The sequence below is a fragment of the Phyllobates terribilis genome, unplaced genomic scaffold, assembly GCF_046119375.1.
Source record: "Phyllobates terribilis strain yellow unplaced genomic scaffold, ASM4611937v1 Scaffold_13__5_contigs__length_258822181, whole genome shotgun sequence".
In the NCBI taxonomy this organism is placed as follows: Eukaryota; Metazoa; Chordata; class Amphibia; order Anura; family Dendrobatidae; genus Phyllobates; species Phyllobates terribilis.
This window is the reverse complement of record NW_027362773.1, coordinates 90283041-90304394: the sequence shown is the minus strand read 5'-3', so window position 1 is coordinate 90304394 and position 21354 is coordinate 90283041. Positions and strand designations below refer to the sequence as shown.

The 21354-nt window shown below is 42.3% G+C and overlaps 1 protein-coding gene across 1 annotated transcript in view; it reads right to left on the bottom strand.

Moving 5' to 3' along the window:
- Positions 1-21354, bottom strand: part of LOC141173598 (uncharacterized) — a 154522-nt gene that overhangs the window by 58036 nt on the left and 75132 nt on the right. Inside the window, exons 7-8 of the mRNA XM_073657898.1 lie at positions 6147-7343; positions 2942-3023 (exon numbers count right to left, since the gene is read on the bottom strand). Of these exons, the coding sequence (XP_073513999.1) occupies positions 2942-3023; positions 6147-7343 (1279 nt within the window). The remainder of the gene's footprint in view (positions 1-2941; positions 3024-6146; positions 7344-21354) is intronic.

The window sequence follows — 21354 nt, the reverse complement described above, 5'->3', positions numbered from 1 at the left end:
TTGGCTGGGTTAGAAGCAGTAAAACAATTTTATTACATACACAGGTGGTGGAGCTTGGTATAGATGGCCTAATACAATGAGTACCACACACTGCTACAGGCCCAAAATTATTTTCCAGGCTAGATGCAGCTAAAAATTATTATTAATTTCAAAGCTGGTGGAGCTTAGTATAGATGGCCTAATAGAATGAGTACCACACACTGCTACAGGCCCAAAATTATTTTCCGGGCTAGATGCAGCTAAAAATTATTATTAACTTCAAAGCTGGTGGAGCTTGGTATAGATGGCCTAATACAATGAGTGCCACACACTGCTACTATGCCCCCAAAATTATTTTCCGGGCTAGATGCAGCTAAAAATTCTTATTAATTTCAAAGCTGGTGGAGCTTGGTATAGATGGCCTAATACAATGAGTACCACACACTGCTACTATGCCCAAAATTATTTTCTGGGCTAGATGCAGCTAAAAATTATTATTAATTTCAAAGCTGGTGGAGCTTGGTATAGATGGCCTAATCCAATGAGTACCACACACTGCTATTATGCCCAAAATTATTTTCCGGGCTAGATGCAGCTAAAAATTATTATTAATTTCAAAGCTGGTGGAGCTTGGTATAGATGGCCTAATACAATGAGTACCACACACTGCTACTATGCCCAAAATTATTTTCCGGGCTAGATGCAGCTAAAAATGATTATTAATTTCAAATCTGGTGGAGCTTAGTATAGATGGCCTAATAAATTGACTACCACACACTGCTACTATGCCCAAAATTATTTTCTGGGCTAGATGCAGCTAAAAATTATTATTAATTTCAAAGCTGGTGGATTTTGGTAAAGATGGCCTAATACAATGAGTACCACACACTGCTACTATGCCCAAAATTATTTTCCAGGCTAAATGCAGCTAAAAATTATTAGTAATTTCAAAGCTGGTGGAGCTTAGTATAGATGGCCTAATAGAATGAGTACCACACACTGCTACAGGCCCAAAATTATTTTCCGGGCTAGATGCAGCTAAAGCTTATTATTAATTTCAAAGCTGGTGGAGCTTAGTATAGATGGCCTAATAGATTGAGTACCACACACTGCTACAGGCCCAAATTTATTTTCCGGGCTAGATGCAGCTAAAAATGATTATTAATTTCAAAGCTGGTGGAGCTTAGTATAGATGGCCTAATAGAATGAGTACCACACACTGCTACTATGCCCAAAAGGTTTTACTTGGCTAGGTGCAGTAAAAAATTCGTATTACATACACAGGTGGTATAGCTTGCAACACAAATAGGCTACTCCACTGACTAACACACACTGCAAGAGGCCCAAAATGATTTGCTTAGCTAGATTTAGCCAAATGCTGTGAAAAACACTTGCACAGCACTAAAACAGACCTGCCTGGCAAAAAGTGATAGGAACTGATGTAACCTAGCCCTCAAAAGGTCTGCAATTACAACTAGTCACTACTCCCAACCTATCTGTCTATTTAAGAGAAAATTCGCTTGCAATTCACACAGTTAGAAAGTATAGCGCACACAGCAGCAGCGGTGCCGTCTATCACTCAGCTGCAGCAGTGAGAAAATGGTGGCGACGTGGAAAATGGCTAGGTCTTATAGGGCAAGGACATGTGACATACACAGCCAATGACACATGCCCTTGCTTGTGTGAAAAAAAGCACTTCGCTGCGTGTGTGTGCTGCTGATAGGCTGACAGACTGCACCTCCCCACTGTAAATGCGGGAAAAAAAATAAAAAATGGAGATCTTCATTATTTCTGCAGCATTACTGTGAAAAAATCCAGTTAAGATTTTGGTGCACGAACAGTTATCGAACATAACCTCGAACAGTCGGATTTTTTTCAAATCGTTCGTGTTCGTCGAACAGCTCGAACACCGCCCAAAACAGCTCGAATTTGAGATTGGCGAACAGTTCGAGTCGAACACCGTTCATCTCTATTGCTAAACTGGAGAAATGTAAATTTGAGATCCAGCAGGTCCAGCACATAAGGTGACTGTCTTGGCCGATCATAAGAACCAGTTGTATATTGACGGTGCTAAGTGCTTGGTGGGCCCTGTATTTTTTGCCCGCTTAGATTTTGCCGTTACTTATCTCCCCAGATCTAAGCATGCTAACACGAAATTCCAGTCAAGATTCTTAGTGAGGTGGTGAAGATCTCAGGCACCATATTCAGGATACTGAGGACAGTGAGAAGGAAGGTTTACCTATAAACAAACTTTATGTACCTCCCTCTTTACGCGTAGATCTTCTTAATGAAGTACATGATTCTGTTTTAGCTATGTGGGTTCGTCTGCCAATTGGAGATCTCTTTCTAGGTCCTTTTGATTTCAGAATGCTCTTAAGGATATTGAAGAGTATGTCTGTAAATGCAAAGTCTGTGCCAGGGCTAAAGCCTCTCATCAAGGTCAGCGGGTTATCTCTTTCCTAACGTTGTTCCGTCACAGCCCTGGACCCACGTCCATGTACTTTGTCACCGATTTGCTTAACACTGGTAGTAATACTGTAGTGTTGTTGTTGGTGTACCGTTTTAGCAAAATGGTTCTTTTGGTCCCTCTTCAAAAGCTGCTTGGGTATCAAGCTGTCTTTTCTCTCAGTCTATCATCCCGAGACTAATGGACAAACGGAAAGAATGAACCAGGGAATAGAGCAGTATTAGGGAATTAGGGATGTTTTGTCTCCTCTAATCAGGAAGACTGGGTGGAATTTCTGCCCCTTACAAAGTGTGCACTAAATAAACATTCCTCAAAGGGTAGTGAGACCTTGCCTTTTTTAGCTGCGGTAGTTTTCATCCAGTGTTTGGGAATTTTTCAGGATTACAGCCATCTATGCCAGAGGAGGAGAGATTTTGTTCCCAATTAATTAAGGTGTGGAGGGAGGTCGAAAGGTATCTTTTGGTAACTGGTGACCAGGCCAAAAGAGGTGCTAACCGCAGACGTAGGAAGGCTCCTGCCTTTAGGGTGGGGGATATTGTGTGGTTGTCCTCAAAAACTCTGCGCTTAAAGATCACATCTAGAAAGTTTGCACTTAAATTTGTAAGTTCTTATAAAATTAAAATTTAAAATCCTGTGATATTTAAGTTGCAACTTCCTTTTGCCTGGAAAATCAATAATTCTTTCCATTCTTCTCTTTTAAAAAAAATTTGAGGGGACCTCAAGACATAATTGAGGTGGATTTGGAAGGGTATCGGGAGTATGAGGTAGGGCGAGTTCTTGGTTCCAGGTGGGTCAGGTGCTGTCTGCATTATCTCATTGAGTAAAAAGATAATGGTCCTTAAGAGAATTCCTAGAGGGAGCTTAAGGAGATAATTAAGTAGCAGGAAGAAAGGGTTTGGGTTCATGGAGAACTAGGCTGACTTTTCTGTCAGCTACAGGCTCTACGATAGAGACAGGCTGCAGTTCTAATGGGGAGGGTGCAGCTGTGCTGGGGAAAAACTGATTAGATGAATGGAGGAGCTTTCAAACTAGGATGTGTGGGAGGGAGGATAGCTGTGCAAATAAGGGGGTAGAGTATACAGAGTGACACAGTAGGGGTCAATGAGGATTTAGGGGGGCTGGAACATTCAAGGAAAGAAAGAAGGCGAGTAGGAGTAATAAATGTGCTAATAGTATTAAATGTCTGCAGACAAATGCAGGAAGTCTTGAAAACAAAATGAATGAATTAGAGACTCCTATGTCAGCCACAGATTACGGTGTAGTGGCCATTACGGAAACCTGGCTGGATGAAAGCTTGGGTGACAAACATAGAGGGTTACACTACATTCAAAAGGATAGGAAAGAAAAGAAGATAGAGGGGTGGGTAATTTTGTTAAATCCAACTTAAGACCTTTTAGCTCAATGACGACATAGGGGGAAGCTTCGACAATGTAGAGCACACATGCCCAACTATGGGTGATTATATTTGGCCTGCGATACCAGAATCACCACACCTATGTGGGGTTATTATTCTGCATAGAGGACTATGTGGGGCCCATTATACTGTATGGAGGACTATGTGGGGCCCATTATACTGTATGGAAAGCTATACGGGGCCCACTAAACTGTATGGAGGACTATGTGGGGCTCATTATACTGTATACTGGTTGGCCCACGACTTTGTTCAAGTTTTCAATTTGGCCCTCTGCGTGTTTTGAGTTTTACATCCCTGATGTATAAGCTTCCTAATATAGTTCAACACGTAGAGGATAATATGCCGCAACAAATTAAAAAGGAAACAAAAACAAGTATTGTTCAAAAGTGTTGGCTCCCTTGAAATTGTTCCAGAAAATGAAGTAATTCTCCCAGAAAATTACTGCAATTACACGTTTTGTTATACACGTTTATTTTCTTTGTGTGTATTAGAACAACACAAGAAAACAGAGAAAAAAAGGCAAATTGAACATAATTTCACACAAAACCACATAAAATGGGCCTGAAAAAATTGTTGGCACCTTGCCAAAATTGTGGGTAAACAACTTTTTTTCAAGCACGTGAAGCTTGTTCAAATGCAATTGTGGCAAGTAACAGGTGTGGGCAATGTGAAAATCACACCTAAAACCAGATAAAAAAGGGAGAAGTGGATTCAATCTTTGCATTGTGTGCATGCATGTGCCACACTAAGCATGGAGAAAACAGAAGAAGAGAACTGTCTGAGGACTTGAGAACCAAAATTGTTGAAAAATATCAACAATTTCAAGATTACAAGTCCATCTTCAGAGATCCGGATGTTCCTTTGTCCATGGTGCGCAACATAATCAATACATTTACAATTCATACAGTCAAATATGGTGGAGGTTCAAAGATGTTTTGGGGTTGTTTTGCTGCCTCTGGCACTTGGTGCCCTGACTGTGTGCAAGGCATCATGAAATCTGAAGATTAGCAAAGGATTTGGGGTCACAATGTAGTGCCTAGTGTCAGAAAGCTGGGTTTGCGTCCTAGGTCATCAGTCTTCCAGCATGACAATGACACACTTCAAGAAGCACCTAGAAATGAGTGAAAACAAAGTGCTGGAGAGTTCTGACCAGCAATGAGTCAGGAGCTAAATCCCATTGAACACCTGTGGAAAGATCTTAAAATTGCTGTTTGGAGAAAAATATTAAAATTTGGGAGTCCTCAGTGATTGATACCTTTTAATGGCTAACTGAAAGATTGCAAATAACAAGCTTTCGAGACTACTCAGGTCTCTTTATCAACACAAAATCTGAAGAGTCACATATTTATACACAACAGGGCACAGGAATAATGCAATAGATAAGACAAGTGACGTGAAGCAGAACTAGGAAAAGGGAGAAGCAGTTGTGGCCGTAATTATTAGAACAGTTCAAAGATAAGGAGTATGAAAGTTTTATTGTCCTGTGTCTGAGGTTTGGTTCATGATTGTGATGCCCTTAAATGATCTGAGGAGCACATTCCTTAACTGATGTAAAAAGACAAATCCATGTGACACATTCATTCCTGCTCTGTGTCAAAGGTTGTCATAACTCTGTCTCTCTGAGATTTGAAGTTACCTTTTAATACAATTAGTTTCATGTCCATGATGCTGTGATCAGGGATACAAAAATGTTTTGCCACAAGTAGGTCTATTCTTTTATTGTGTGGCGATGAGAATTCATCCTTGTTCTAAGTTTTTACCCTGTCTCCCCTACATACAGACCCCAGTTGGACATTTGGTACATATAATTAAGTACACTACATTAGATGTGATGCATCTGAAAGTACTTGGGATCTTGTGGTCCTGATGTGAGTTGGGAATCTTTATCTTGTCCATGGTCATTATAAATTGACAGTTTTTACATTTACAGTTGGTGAGGATGAATTTTATAAGTTTCACAACAAAAGTGAAACTATCCTTCCGGTCAGTTTGCTTTCCCTCCCAGTACCTTTTCATTCTAACAATGTTAGGTTTCTGGGAGATTATACTTGTTCCTTTTATTTTTGGTTCTCCTTAGCTTGCTTTCTTTGCCCTATATGAATATGTTTTAGTTTCTCACTCAGTGTTTTCATATATTTCTTCATACTTTCCTTTCCCCTTGTTCACAGTGTTGCGACCTCCCCTCTGGTTCCTCAGGAGGCACGAGAAACTCATCAACGGCCTATTAGGGAGTTAGGTCCATGGTGGCGTTTTTAGTTGTGCAGCTAGTGCCTTTCTAGTCTGTACAGAGACTAGTTGGGTGTGGCTGCAGCATTCTTACCTGGGTGGTTTCTCCGGTGGCTATCAAGATGCCCTTACTGGTTAAAACATTTCCCACATTCTGAACATGAAAAAGCTTCTGCCCTGTGTGAGTTCTCTGATGTGTATTAAGTTGTGATTTCTGTACAAAACATTTTCCACATTCTGAACATGAAAATGGCTTCTCCCCTGTGTGAGTTATCTGATGTTTGATAAGAGTTGATTTCTCTGTAAAACAGTTCCCACATTCTGAACATGAAAAAGGCTTCTCCCCTGTGTGGGTTCTCTGATGTGTATTAAGTTGTGATTTCTGTACAAAACATTTCCCACAATCTGAACATGAAAAAGGCTTCTCCTCTATGTGGGTTCTCTGATGTGCGATAAGATTTGATATCTTTGCAAAACATTTCCCACATTCTGAACATGAATAAGGCTTCTCCCCTGTGTGGGTTCTCTGATGAGTATTAAGTTGTGATTTCTGTACAAAACATTTCCCACAATCTGAACACGAGAAAGGCTTCTCCCCTGTGTGAGTTCTCTGATGTCTGATAAAAGTTGATTTCACTGTAAAACATTTCCCACATTCTGAACATGAAAATGGCTTCTCCCCTGTGTGAGTTCTCCAATGTCTGATAAAAGTTGATTTCTGTGTAAAACATTTACCACATTCTGAACAGGAAAAAGGCTTTTCTCCTGTGTGGGTTCTCTGGTGCCTAACAAGATCTGATTTCTGGTTAAAACATTTTTCACATTCTGAACAGGAAAATGGCTTCTCCCCTGTGTGGGTTCTCTGGTGCCTAACAAGACCTGATTTCTGATTAAAACATCTCCAACATGTGGAACAAGAAAATCTATTCTTCGCTGTGTGAATTTTTTTATGTTCATGAAAATACTTTTTAAGGGAAAAACTATTTCTATATTCTGAACCTGAAAATGACTTATTTGCTTTAGGAGCAGTTCGTTTTTTAATGCTTATTTTGTGACTTTCGTTTTCCTGAGTAGTCGGTAATGAATCAGAAGACAGGACCTGTTTCATAGGATCAGATGACAGATCTTTGCTGTGAAGGGATGATGGTATATCTGGAGTAATGACATTCACTTCAATTGTATTCTGTTGGATATCAAAATCATCTGATTTAAAAATTGAAGATGCCAGCTGTCCCTCTGATCTCCTGGTACAGACATCTGCCAAGAATAAAACCAATTATTATTTTTTAATAAAAAATTGTTGAATTTTATATTTTTGAACATCTCTATTAAAACTGTCCGAAAAAATGGCAAGTTTTGCAAAAAAAATGTACTCCTCACCTCGACAATGACAGTTTACAGTCTAATAGACAACCTCATAGCATGAACCAGTATAGTGTGGTGTTCAATTGTTTGTTCATTCTGCCTCCCAAATATGGAATAAAAAGCCACCAAACAATGTTATGTAGGCGAAAATGATACCAATAAAAACTTCTACTCATCTCACAAAAACCAAGTCCCCACTCAGGCCCATCATCTGTCAATGGAATAACAGAGGTTTCCACATTATTAGTGGCTCAAAGGCTTTTGAAAAGCAACATGGCTTCCATAAACCAATCCAGCAATATCCGCTCTCCCAGAGTCAAATCTCCCCCTCGTTCTGAGCCTTGCAGTGTGCCCAAACCACATTTAGCATCCATGTATTTGGCATTACTATAATGAGAAGAACCCACTTCATTTACGGTGTGTGTCTCCTGAAGCACAATCTGGGCACTATATGTTGGGTTATAATACGGCAAATGTGTAATTTTCACTCTCCAACGTCCATTGCGTGTGAATTTCAGGAAAATGGTTGTGAAGTCAAAATAGTCACTACTCCTATAGATTATTTCACTGAGGGTTATAATTTCCAAAATGGAGTCACTTTGTGGTGATTTCTACTGCTCTGGTTTTCTGCCATTTTGTAACATTAGGGTTTCTGAAAATGGTGGGTCCCATCTCCTCTGGGATCTGCTTGTGCGATGTCTGTTTCTGTCACCAGGAAGCATCTTATTCAATATGTAGGCGGCGCTGGAGGAGACATCAGAAAAAGAAGCTCTGGGCGGTGCAGGCTCTGTTCAGCCAATAATAGCCCCAGGCCCCTGAGGAAGCCAGACATGGCGAAACTTGTTGGGGAGGATATGTATATATTTTAGTTAGCACTAGGGAACCTGTGTATGTCCTAAATAATCTGACCAACCAATCTATGAACTACAGGCATAGAGTAAGACTATAATGAATATAATGAGCTCATGATATCAGATGTATTCTAATACTATACAGTTTCTAGAGACTTATTATTATAGTAAGGGCACAGGCAAACTAGTGTAGTTTTAATTTATTTCTTTACCGCATTTTAGTAAAACAGTAATAAAAGTAATGTTTTAATACACCCCTCAACCATTTTTTTTACCCTCTGGGTAATTTGTCAATATGTATATGACCGAAAATACCCCAAAGTGACACCATTCTAAAACCTGCACCCCTCAAGGTGCTCAAAACCACATTCAAGACATGCATTAACCCTTCAGGTGTTTTACAGGAATTAATGGAATGTGGAAGGAAAAAAATGAACATTTAACTATTTTTCACAAAAAATTTAATTTACACCCAATTTTTTTTTGTTTTACAAGGAGACAGGAGACAATGGTTGTGTAAACATAAATCCTCTAAAACATACAATTTTTATTGAGATACTATTAAAAATACCAAACCCATGTGATCAAAGGGATAAAAATGTCACAGTATGGTGGTCCTACTAAAAAAACAGTGTCCCCATGATACTAAATATAGTCAATGCAATACATAAAGACATGAACACAAGTGTACTATATATGATAATCCCCTTAACTTGCCTTGTAGCCTGTTCTGATACTGCCTATCATGGGGGTCGGCACCCTAGAGAGCGAGTTTGGCGCCCTCGTCCCTCACTATCCCAGTCTTGCCCTGATGGAGTGAGCTATATACAGGAAATGAGTGACGGCCTGCTCTAATACATATATAACACTAAACTAGTGCATAACAATAAACATATCCAGATAGTAAAACTTATCTCTTATTCTGCAAACCACCTAACGCGTTTCCCCGTTCTGTCGGTTCATCAGGAGGCCATATAGTGAGTGATCCAAAGAGGTGTCAATATAAATGCATGGCAGATGAAGGCAAGCTATATTGATTTGATGGAAGGCTGTGTTTAAATAGGTTAATCCATCCCTCTTTAGTGAGTCCCACATGCCCATTCTCTCTAGCTCTCCCCCTTTAAAAAGGTAGTCTCCTGTCCTTAGATGTGGACTGGGCATGTCACATACCTTTGGGCACTAGAGGCGGCAAATTCAAAAATGTTTTTAGCGCGTCCATGTCACTTCCGGTCCATTCCGAAAGTGACGGTTGCGTCTCACATTGGCGTGCACAGAAGAGATACTGCGCATGCACTAGAACGTCACCTCCACCCCGGAAGTGACGTGTGTCTCACAATAGAGCGCAGAGAGAGGTACCACGCATGTGCCATCACGTCATCTCCGGGGTGTGACTTACCAACGTGGGGCCCGGATTAGACCAATGCCCGCATTTGCATACACACCCCCGCCAGGATATGGTGTATATATTTCCAATCACGGCACAGCCTGGATACATTGAGATTAAGGCATGAGTTGCAGTATTCACCAGCGCACTATATAAAAACATATCATTCAATACCCCGGCTGATATAAATATATAGATATACAGTTTCATTACAGAGAAATTCATATAAAGATTTAGACCTTTAGTATCATAGCAAAACATAGTCTTCTGAACAAATGAATAAATCCCCTCTCTGAGAATTAATATGGACCTTGCATGTATTTTGTATAGGATCCCAGTCTGTCACATGTCCCTAATGTTATACAGGGATCAAAGTCAATTTAAAGGGGAGGATGAGGCTTGGGAAAAAAAAACTCCAAAGGAGACTGGTGGCAGATTCTTTCCAATATTAAATAGATATAGATAAATCAGATACAGGATAAAGTTATTTCCCAATGGGGAATTCTGCCAGATTGGAGAAAAAAGAATGGCATCCTGTCACGAACATACCCATATTGTCACAAGGGTAAAGGAGGCAAAACTTCAGGAAGAGCGAAGCGAGGGGGGCGACAGGTATACATTCAGATGGTATTTATATATCATTGTATATACGAACACGTGTATAGAGGAAGAAAACGTGGAGCCTTTTACAGAAAGCACACATATGAGAGCTGCTCGTTTAATCCTCTTGGGGACACCGATTGTAGTCTCATATCCATTCAGATTCTTTTCTAAGAGGTGTTTTATCTAATTCCGTCCTCTCATTTTAGGTCTTATGAGTTCAATCATGTTAAATCATACTTCTCTAAGTCGGCCCTCATGGATTTCATTCATGTGACGTGCAATGGGAGTATCCTGCTTATTTCTAATGTCCCCCCACACGTTCATATCTCCCTCGTGGTTTTACCCACGTAGTCTTTCGAGAATGTACATGTAGCTTTGTATACCACCCCTGATGCCCCGTAATTACCAAAATCTCTCAGAGAATAAAGCCTGCCCGTTGTCGAGCTGGTAAAAGGTTTTACACACAACCATCCAGTCGCACCTACTGCAATTGCCACATCTATAATAACCACAAGGTTTTCTATCAAGCCAGGTTCCTGGTTCAGTAGGTCTTTGATATAGGCTATGCATCAGACGGTCGACAATAGGCCTACCCCTTCTGCATGTAATGCTTGGAACAGGAGGAATCAACCTCTTGACATTTGGATCCGCTAATAGGATACCCCAGTGTTTTCTTACGATATGACACACTCTTTCAGACTCATTATCAAAAGTGCCTATTATCCTTGTAGTCTCTTTTTCCTGTCTTTTACTATTGGGGTTGACTAGAAGCAACCGTCTGTCCCTTCCCAAGGCCTCCTAGTAGGACATCCCTGTCACGGAACCTATGGTACAAATCATTGGCCTGTTCGCTAAAGGTGCTGATGTTAGTGCAATTTCTCCTTATTCGTAAGAACTGGCCTTTAGGAATACCCCGCTTTAGATTCTCAAGATGATGACTATTTCAATTCAAAAGGCTACTTGTTGCAGTAGGTTTGCGATATGTGCATGTGCCTATGGAACCATCCTTCTCCTTTTTTATTTTAACATGAAGAATATTATGCTGTCTTTATGGCATTCAGAGGTAAACCTGAGTCCAAATGAGTTTATGTTGATGGCTTCCATAAATCGCCTAAAGTCGGCCTCTCTGAGCCAGACATGAACACCAGTATGTCATCGAAGTATCTGGTCCAATGGCCAACATGGAAGTGCAGCCATCTCTCCTCATCCCCAAGAATGATGGTTTCCTCCCAGCAGCCCAGTAGCAGACTGGCGTACGTGAGGGCACAGGGGCTTCCCAACACTTTACCCCTGAGCTGGTGGAAGTACTTACCATCAAAGACTAAGTAGTTATTGGTAAGTGTGAACGGCAATAATTCCTCCACCAGTGATTGTAGCACTCCACTGCCCTCAATTTTAGGAAATGTCCAACTGTCTGTATCCCCGCCTCATGAGGGATGCTGCTGTAGAGGGCCTCCACATCAATGGAGGCCAGATAGCTGTCCTCCCCCACAGCAACACCATCAAGTTGAGTAAGCAGGTGAGGTGTATGCCGAACATATGAAGGCAGGGAGATCTCAAGAGGACGCAATATTCTGTCAATGTAAATACCGATATTTTGTGATAGCGAATCTATTCCAGCAACTATAGGGTGGCCTTTTAATGCACTGAGGACCTTATGGACCTTCGGGAGGGCATAGAAGGTAGGTACTGTTGGTGTTTCAGGTTTGAGATATTCAAATTCATTATTTGATAATAGACCTCTTTTTCTGCCCTCTTGAAAGTTATCAAGCAAGATAACCCTTCAGGTGTTTCACAGGAATTAATGGTATGTGGAAGGAAAAAAAATGAATATTTAACTATTTTTCACAAAAATTTTAAATTTACACCCAATTTTTTTTTAGTTTTACAAGGGTAACAGGAGAAAATGGACACCAAAATTAGTTGTGCTTTTTCTCCTGAGCACGCTGATATCCCACATGGGGGAAACAACTGTTTGAAGTATGGTGAGCACCTTGAACCCCCATGTTCTTCACAGAAGAAGTTTATAATGTTGAGCCGTGAAAATACAGAAAGTCAAATTTTTCCCACAAAAATGTTTTTTTTTGGCCCCAAATTTTTCTTTTTCACAAGGGTAACAAGAAAAATTGCACCACACAATTTGTTGTCCAATTTCTCCTGAGTACGCAGATACCCCATTTGTGTGGGAAAACTACTGTGTGGGCGCATGCCATGCCTCAGAAAGGAAAGAGTGACGTTTCTTTGATGGAATCGTCTGCGGGTGTCATGTCGTGTTTGGGGAGCCCCTGATGGGCCTAAACAGAGGAAAACCTCCACAAGTGACCCCATTTTGGAAACTAGACCCCTTAAGGAATTTATCTACCATATTTTTTGGACTATAAGATGCAATTTTTAACAAGAAAAATTAGTTAAAAAGTGTGTGCGTCATAGTCCAGAGGCAGCTTCCTATGATGGATGAGAACGCCGACACCGCGTTCTCCCCGATCACAGAGAGAGCTGCAGTCTACTCTCCTTCTCTGCACTAATCTATGTGATTGTTGCAGAGCAGGAAAGGAAGCTTACCAACAGAACAGAGGCTGCAGGAGCTGAGCAGCTGAAGTACCTTCTGCAACAGGAATTCCAACACCTTTCAGGTCATGTGACTGATGACATGTCCTGAAAGGTACTTAACTTAATCAAGTGGAATGTCCTGCAGATGCTCTTCTGTTGCAGCCTCCGTATGTTATGTTCTGCTACCAGAGCTAAGGAAAGAGAGGAGATCTGTCCCTACGATAGAACTCAGCTTGATCCCTACGATGTAACAGGGAACCTGATCCTGCGATCAGACCTGCTAAAGTCCTCAGCTAGTCTGTACGGAGACCTATAGATGTGGGGAAGGAATCCCTACAAGTACTAGGGACTGGGCGCAAAATGGACACCTCCTAACAGAAATAGTAGCAGACAGACGAACAAACAAAATAAATAGAACAAAGAGGTCCGAAGACCAAGCAAACTAACAGAGTTAGATACTGAGCACAGGCTAGCTAAAGAGTAGTAATACAATGAAGTCCAGCAAAGCCAGAAGGGCGGAGCAGGACTAAATAGGCCAACAAGGTCATGTGACCAGCAATAGAAAAAACCTAAGAGCAAGGTTCTAACACCGTACAGGTCCTGATCAGGAACTGCAGGATGTGGTAATGTAGAGTGTGTGTGCATGTGTGCACGTAGCAGAGCCGTTTGTGTGTACGTAGCAGAGCCATTTGTGTGTGTACGTGTGCACGTAGCAGAGCCGTTTGTGTGTGTGTGTATGTGCATACAGCAGAGCCGTTTGTGTGTGTGTGTATGTGCATACAGCAGAGCCGTTTGTGTGTATGTGCATACAGCAGAGCGGTTTGTGTGTATGTGCATACAGCAGAGCGGTTTGTGTGTATGTGCTTACAGCAGAGCGGTTTGTGTGTATGTGCATACAGCAGAGCGGTTTGTGTGTATGTGCTTACAGCAGAGCGGTTTGTGTGTATGTGAACACAGCAGAGCCGTTTGTGTGTATATATGCATGTAGCAGAGCTGTTTGTGTGTGTACACGTGCATGTAGCAGAGCTGTTTGTGTGTGTATACGTGCATGTAGCAGAGATGTTTGTGTGTGGATATGTGCATGTAGCAGAGATGTTTGTGTGTGGATATGTGCATGTAGCAGAGCTGTTTGTGTGTGGATATGTGCATGTAGCAAAGCTGTTTGTGCGTATATGTGCATGTACCAGAGCTATGTGTGTACATTTGCATGTATTAGAGCTATGTGTGTGTGTGTGTGTATATGTGCATGTAGCAGAGCTATGTTGTGAATATAACACTGCAGAGAGACACTAACAATAGATTTATTACCTACCTATTCTACTCTAGTACATAAAATTTGTGATACTGACCCCTCCATTTTACACCACCAGGGAAGTTTTAATTAATAGGAAAAAAATTATTTCCCATTATATTATTATTACCGTATATTCCGGCGTATAAGACGACCTGGTGTAAAAGACGACCCCCCTACTTTCCTGTTAAAATATAGAGTTTAGGATATATTCACCGTATAAGACTACCCCTTTTCCAACGCATACCAAACACCGGTAAAAATTAAAAAAAAACAGATTTGAATTTAACATGGTCCTTTTTTAATTTAAATTCTTATGACATGCAGGTATATAGCAGGAAAACTGCTGGAAGTACTTACCATCAAAGACTAAGTAGTTATTGGTAAGTGTGAACGGCAATAATTCCTCCACCAGTGATTGTAGCACTCCACTGCCCTCAATTTTAGGAAATGTCCAACTGTCTGTATCCCCGCCTCATGAGGGATGCTGCTGTAGAGGGCCTCCACATCAATGGAGGCCAGATAGGTGTCCTCCCCCACAGCAACACCATCAAGTTGAGTAAGCAGGTGAGGTGTATGCCGAACATATGAAGGCAGGGAGATCTCAAGAGGACGCAATATTCTGTCAATGTAAATACAGATATTTTGTGATAGCGAATCTATTCCAGCAACTATAGGGTGGCCTTTTAATGCACTGAGGACCTTATGGACCTTCGGGAGGGCATAGAAGGTAGGTACTGTTGGTGTTTCAGGTTTGAGATATTCAAATTCATTATTTGATAATAGACCTCTTTTTCTGCCCTCTTGAAAGTTATCAAGCAAGATAACCCTTCAGGTGTTTCACAGGAATTAATGGTATGTGGAAGGAAAAAAAATGAATATTTAACTATTTTTCACAAAAATTTTAAATTTACACCCAATTTTTTTTTAGTTTTACAAGGGTAACAGGAGAAAATGGACACCAAAATTAGTTGTGCTTTTTCTCCTGAGCACGCTGATATCCCACATGGGGGAAACAACTGTTTGAAGTATGGTGAGCACCTTGAACCCCCATGTTCTTCACAGAAGAAGTTTATAATGTTGAGCCGTGAAAATACAGAAAGTCAAATTTTTCCCACAAAAATGTTTTTTTTTGGCCCCAAATTTTTCTTTTTCACAAGGGTAACAAGAAAAATTGCACCACACAATTTGTTGTCCAATTTCTCCTGAGTACGCAGATACCCCATTTGTGTGGGAAAACTACTGTGTGGGCGCATGCCATGCCTCAGAAAGGAAAGAGTGACGTTTCTTTGATGGAATCGTCTGCGGGTGTCATGTCGTGTTTGGGGAGCCCCTGATGGGCCTAAACAGAAGAAAACCTCCACAAGTGACCCCATTTTGGAAACTAGACCCCTTAAGGAATTTATCTACCATATTTTTTGGACTATAAGATGCAATTTTTAACAAGAAAAATTAGTTAAAAAGTGTGTGCGTCATAGTCCAGAGGCAGCTTCCTATGATGGATGAGAACGCCGACACCGCGTTCTCCCCAATCACAGAGAGAGCTGCAGTCTACTCTCCTTCTCTGCACTAATCTATGTGATTGTTGCAGAGCAGGAAAGGAAGCTTACCAACAGAACAGAGGCTGCAGGAGCTGAGCAGCTGAAGTACCTTCTGCAACAGGAATTCCAACACCTTTCAGGTCATGTGACTGATGACATGTCCTGAAAGGTACTTAACTTAATCAAGTGGAATGTCCTGCAGATGCTCTTCTGTTGCAGCCTCCGTATGTTATGTTCTGCTACCAGAGCTAAGGAAAGAGAGGAGATCTGTCCCTACGATAGAACTCAGCTTGATCCCTACGATGTAACAGGGAACCTGATCCTGCGATCAGACCTGCTAAAGTCCTCAGCTAGTCTGTACGGAGACCTATAGATGTGGGGAAGGAATCCCTACAAGTACTAAGGACTGGGGGGAATATGGGACACCTCCTAACAGAAATAGTAGCAGACAGACGAACAAACAAAATAAATAGAACAAAGAGGTCCGAAGACCAAGCAAACTAACAGAGTTAGATACTGAGCACAGGCTAGCTAAAGAGTAGTAATACAATGAAGTCCAGCAAAGCCAGAAGGGCGGAGCAGGACTAAATAGGCCAACAAGGTCATGTGACCAGCAATAGAAAAAACCTAAGAGCAAGGTTCTAACACCGTACAGGTCCCGATCAGGAACTGCAGGATGTGGTAATGTAGAGTGTGTGTGCATGTGTGCACGTAGCAGAGCCGTTTGTGTGTACGTAGCAGAGCCATTTGTGTGTGTACGTGTGCACGTAGCAGATCCGTTTGTGTGTGTGTGTATGTGCATACAGCAGAGCCGTTTGTGTGTGTGTGTATGTGCATACAGCAGAGCCGTTTGTGTGTATGTGCATACAGCAGAGCGGTTTGTGTGTATGTGCATACAGCAGAGCGGTTTGTGTGTATGTGCTTACAGCAGAGCGGTTTGTGTGTATGTGCATACAGCAGAGCGGTTTGTGTGTATGTGCTTACAGCAGAGCGGTTTGTGTGTATGTGAACACAGCAGAGCCGTTTGTGTGTATATATGCATGTAGCAGAGCTGTTTGTGTGTGTATACGTGCATGTAGCAGAGCTGTTTGTGTGTGTATACGTGCATGTAGCAGAGATGTTTGTGTGTGGATATGTGCATGTAGCAGAGATGTTTGTGTGTGGATATGTGCATGTAGCAGAGCTGTTTGTGTGTGGATATGTGCATGTAGCAAAGCTGTTTGTGCGTATATGTGCATGTACCAGAGCTATGTGTGTACATTTGCATGTATTAGAGCTATGTGTGTGTGTGTGTGTATATGTGCATGTAGCAGAGCTATGTTGTGAATATAACACTGCAGAGAGACACTAACAATAGATTTATTACCTACCTATTCTACTCTAGTACATAAAATTTGTGATACTGACCCCTCCATTTTACACCACCAGGGAAGTTTTAATTAATAGGAAAAAAATTATTTCCCATTATATTATTACCACCGTATATTCCGGCGTATAAGACGACCTGGTGTATAAGACGACCCCCCTACTTTCCTGTTAAAATATAGAGTTTAGGATATATTCACCGTATAAGACTACCCCTTTTCCAACGCATACCAAACACCGGTAAAAATTTAAAAAAAACAGATTTGAATTTAACATGGTCCTTTTTTAATTTAAATTCTTATGACATGCAGGTATAGAGCAGGAAAACTGTCACTCATAAACATAAGGCATACAACAACAACATTACTATCATCCATTTTCATCAGCGGCATACACCGGTACCCGACAATTTACAACAGAAAGAATAGAGCTTCACACATAGATTAGATAGATAGAAATATGTCAGTCACATATATATGAAGTACAGTGACATTGTTGCTTACTGTACTTGTCATTTAGTGTAAAGGATTTATTTAAAAAAATAATAGTGTTTTCATGCACAGTCTCTTTAAAAAAGCCGGCCGGCAATTCAGCATCTGTACCCGACAATTTAGAATAGAAGGAATAGAGAATCATACATAGATTAGATAGATAGAAACATGTCAGTCACATATATATGAAGTACAGTGACAGTGTTGATTACTGTACTTGTCATTTAGTGTTAAAATAAAGGATTTATTTTTAAAAAAATTGGCGTGGGGTTCCCCTTAATTTTAGTCTCTAGCGGAGGTTAAGCAGACAGCTGGGGCAGATGTTTGAAGCCTGGGAAGGGGGTAATACCCACGGAGCTTCCCAGACTACTAATATCAGCCCCCAGCTGAATACCTAGCCTTTACTAGCTATTAAAATGGGGGACCCCCCCAAAAAAATGACGTGGGGTCCCCCCTATTTTAATAGCTAGCAAAGGCTAGGCAGACAGCTGGGGGCTGATATTAATAGCCCAGGAAGGGTGCCATGAATATTGGCCCCCTCCCAGGCTAGAAACACCAGCTGTCAGCCGCCCCAGAAATGGCGCATCCATAGGATGCGCCAATTCTGGCACTTAGCCTCGCTCTTTCACGCTGCCTTGGTGCGGTGGCAGGGGGTAATAGGGCTGGGGTTCATGTCAGCGCCAGCTGCCATGAAGCCCAGGTTAGTAATGATGGGCGTCTATAAGACACCCCCATTACTAACCTACAAAGTGTTAAAAAGAAAAAACACACTACACCAAGAAAAAAATAATTTATTTGAAATAAACCACACCATTTTATTTAATTCTTAGTTTACTAAAAAAAAATAGTTACCTGTCCACGTTCCTGCGCTGATCTCCCATGCACAGCTGTCACATCTGGAGATGGTGACAGCTGTGCATGGCTGCTGTAAGCTCACGCTGCCGGGAACACGTCCGCTCCCGGCAGCGGGAGCCACTGACTGAGGTCACCGAAGTGCATTCAGGCAGCGCAGCTCCGGAGACCTCCTTTACGGCACTGCTGTACCGTGGGAACTTCTCACGATACAGCAGGGCCGTAAAGCAGCTAACCGGAGCATTTCTGCCTGAACTCCGGCGAACCCGCTTATGCAATGACGGGGCTGCTTTACGGCCCCGTCATTCTAGCGGCGGCAGCGGTTCAGAGCGGTCACATTCTATGTGGCTGCTCTGAACTGGAGATCTTCGTGGGACACTCGTGGACTACTACGGAGGGGTAAGGATAAGGTTGTGGTTTATTATTTTATATTTTATTACAGGAGATCGATGGCTTCGGGGAATTAGGTGTCTAGGTGAGTATAGGTGTAGTTTTTTATTTTTTACTTTATTTTAGGTGGCGATCGGCGGGGACAGGTAATGTATGAACTAATTTATTGTAGGTAACCACTGGCCACCAATGACATGTATTTTAAATTTATTGGGGACACAGTAGGGCAATTTATATAGCAGGATCAGGCTGATGGGAACTACTGCTCCCATCGAGCTGATCCTGCTGGCAGGAGTGGACGGGGGACAGACATAGGCCGATGGGAGTAGTAGTGTCACATCGGCCTATGTCTGCCTGCACGCACACACCCGCACACATCGCACAGACAACGCGCACACCCGCAGACATCGCACAGACACCGCACACATCGCACAGACACCGCACACACCCCCAGACATCGCACAGACACCGCGCACACCCGCACACACTCGCAGACATCGCACAGACACCGCGCACACTCGCAGACATCTCACAGACACCGCACACACCCGCAGACATCGCACAGACACCCCACACACACTCGCAGACACACGCACAGACACCCGCACACACCAAGCATGACGGGTCTGGGAGGTGAGGCTGACCTGTGAGACCGTGGGAAAGTTCATGTGAGTTCATGCAATGCAGTCAAGCATGAACTCACATGAACCCTGTGAGGGCACCGCGGCGACTTCAAATGAACAGCTGATTGGCATCACCTGATACCTCAGCTGTTCATTTGAAATAACCGGCGGGAAAGCGCAGCACAGAACGGGAAAGCCGGCGGTGAAGTCTTTTCACTGCCGGCTTCCCCGCCCGGGTCCTTCGCTCCCCGCTCCTTGGTGCTGCGCTCCCCGCCCGGTCCTAACTTACGATCGGGATGGGAGGTGGCGAGGGGAGCGGAGGATCGGGGTGGGAGGCTGCGGGGAAGCAGTATGGGGCTGTGTGATTGTTTAAAACTTCCCAGCTCCGGACACAGCGCAGCGCTTCTGTGACAAGTGAAAGCTGTCGGCACAGAAGCCCTGCGCTGTGTCCGGAGCTGGGAAGACACTGCGATGTGTCAGAAAAGTTCGCTAGGTTCTGTCTGTCTCCGCTGCTGGGAATACGCTGCGCTGTGTCCCAGGCCTGAGAAGACACAGCGCAGCGATGTGTCAGTTTCAGCATAGAAGCGCTGACTGTCTGGACCTACCGCCGCCGTATTTTAACTCCCTCCACCTTATATTAACTCCCACATGGCAGGGATACGGCCACGGCAGCTTATGAACACCCCCAGAGTATCCCCGCATGTCAATTTCTGAAAGTTCAAAAACATTACCGGCGTATAAGACGACCCCAGACTAGACAGAAGATTTTTCAGTCTTCAAAAGTCGTCTTATACGCCGGAATATACGGTAATTATTATAGCACCATTTGTTCCATGGTGCTTTACATGTGAAAAAGGGGTATATATAGCAAATACACTTACAATAATCTTGAACAAAATGAGTTAGCGACTGATACAGGATGAGAGAGGACCCTGTCCGCAATGGCTCACAATCTACAAGGGATGGGTGAGGATACAGTAGGTGAGGGTAGTACAGCGTATGGTGGAGCCGTGGTTTTCTCTTTTCTGCTGTCTAAAGTTGAGGTGTGTGTTATGGTAAGGTGCATCTTATAGTCTGAAAAATATGTGTGGTGAGCACCTTGGGCCCCCAGGTGTTTCACAGAAGTTTATAATATTAAGCTGTGATAATACAGAAATTCAAATTTTTCCCATAAAAATGTTTTTTTTAGCCCTAAATTTTGGATTTTCACAAGTGTAACAGGAGAAACTGCACCATGCAATTTCTTCTGAGTACGCCGATACCCAATATGTGGACGAAAACTACTGTTTGGGCACATGGCACAACTTGTAAGGGAAGAAGCATCATTTGACTTTTTGAATGCAAAATTTGCTGGAATAATTAGAGGATGCCATGTCGCGTTTGGAGAGCCCCTGATGTGCTTAAATAATGGAAATCCCTCACAAGTGACACCATTTTGGAAACTATACCCCTCAGGGAACTTATCAATATGTGTGGTGAGCACTTTGAGCACCTTGAACCCCCAGGTGCTTCACAGAAGCTTATAACATTGAGCCATGAAAAGAAAAAATAAATTACCAAAATTTGTTTATTTTAGCCCCAAATTTCTTATTTTTTTCCAGGGTAACAGGAGAAAATGGACTCCAAATTTTGTTGCACAATTTCTCCTGCGTATGCAGATACTCCATATGTGGGGGAAACTACTGTTTGGGCGCCTGGTAGATCTCGCAAGGAAGGAGTGACGTTTTGGAACACAAACTTTGATGGAATGGTCTGAGAGTGTCATGTCGCATTTGGAGAGCCTCTGATTTGCCTAAACAGTGGGAAAACTCTACAAGTGACCCCATTTTGGAAATCTGACCCTTGAGGGAACTTATCTAGATGTGTGATGAGCACCTTGTACACACAGGTGCTTCACAGAATTTTACTTTGATCTGTAAAAATGAAAAAATATATATTTTTCCCACAAAAATGTTTTAACCA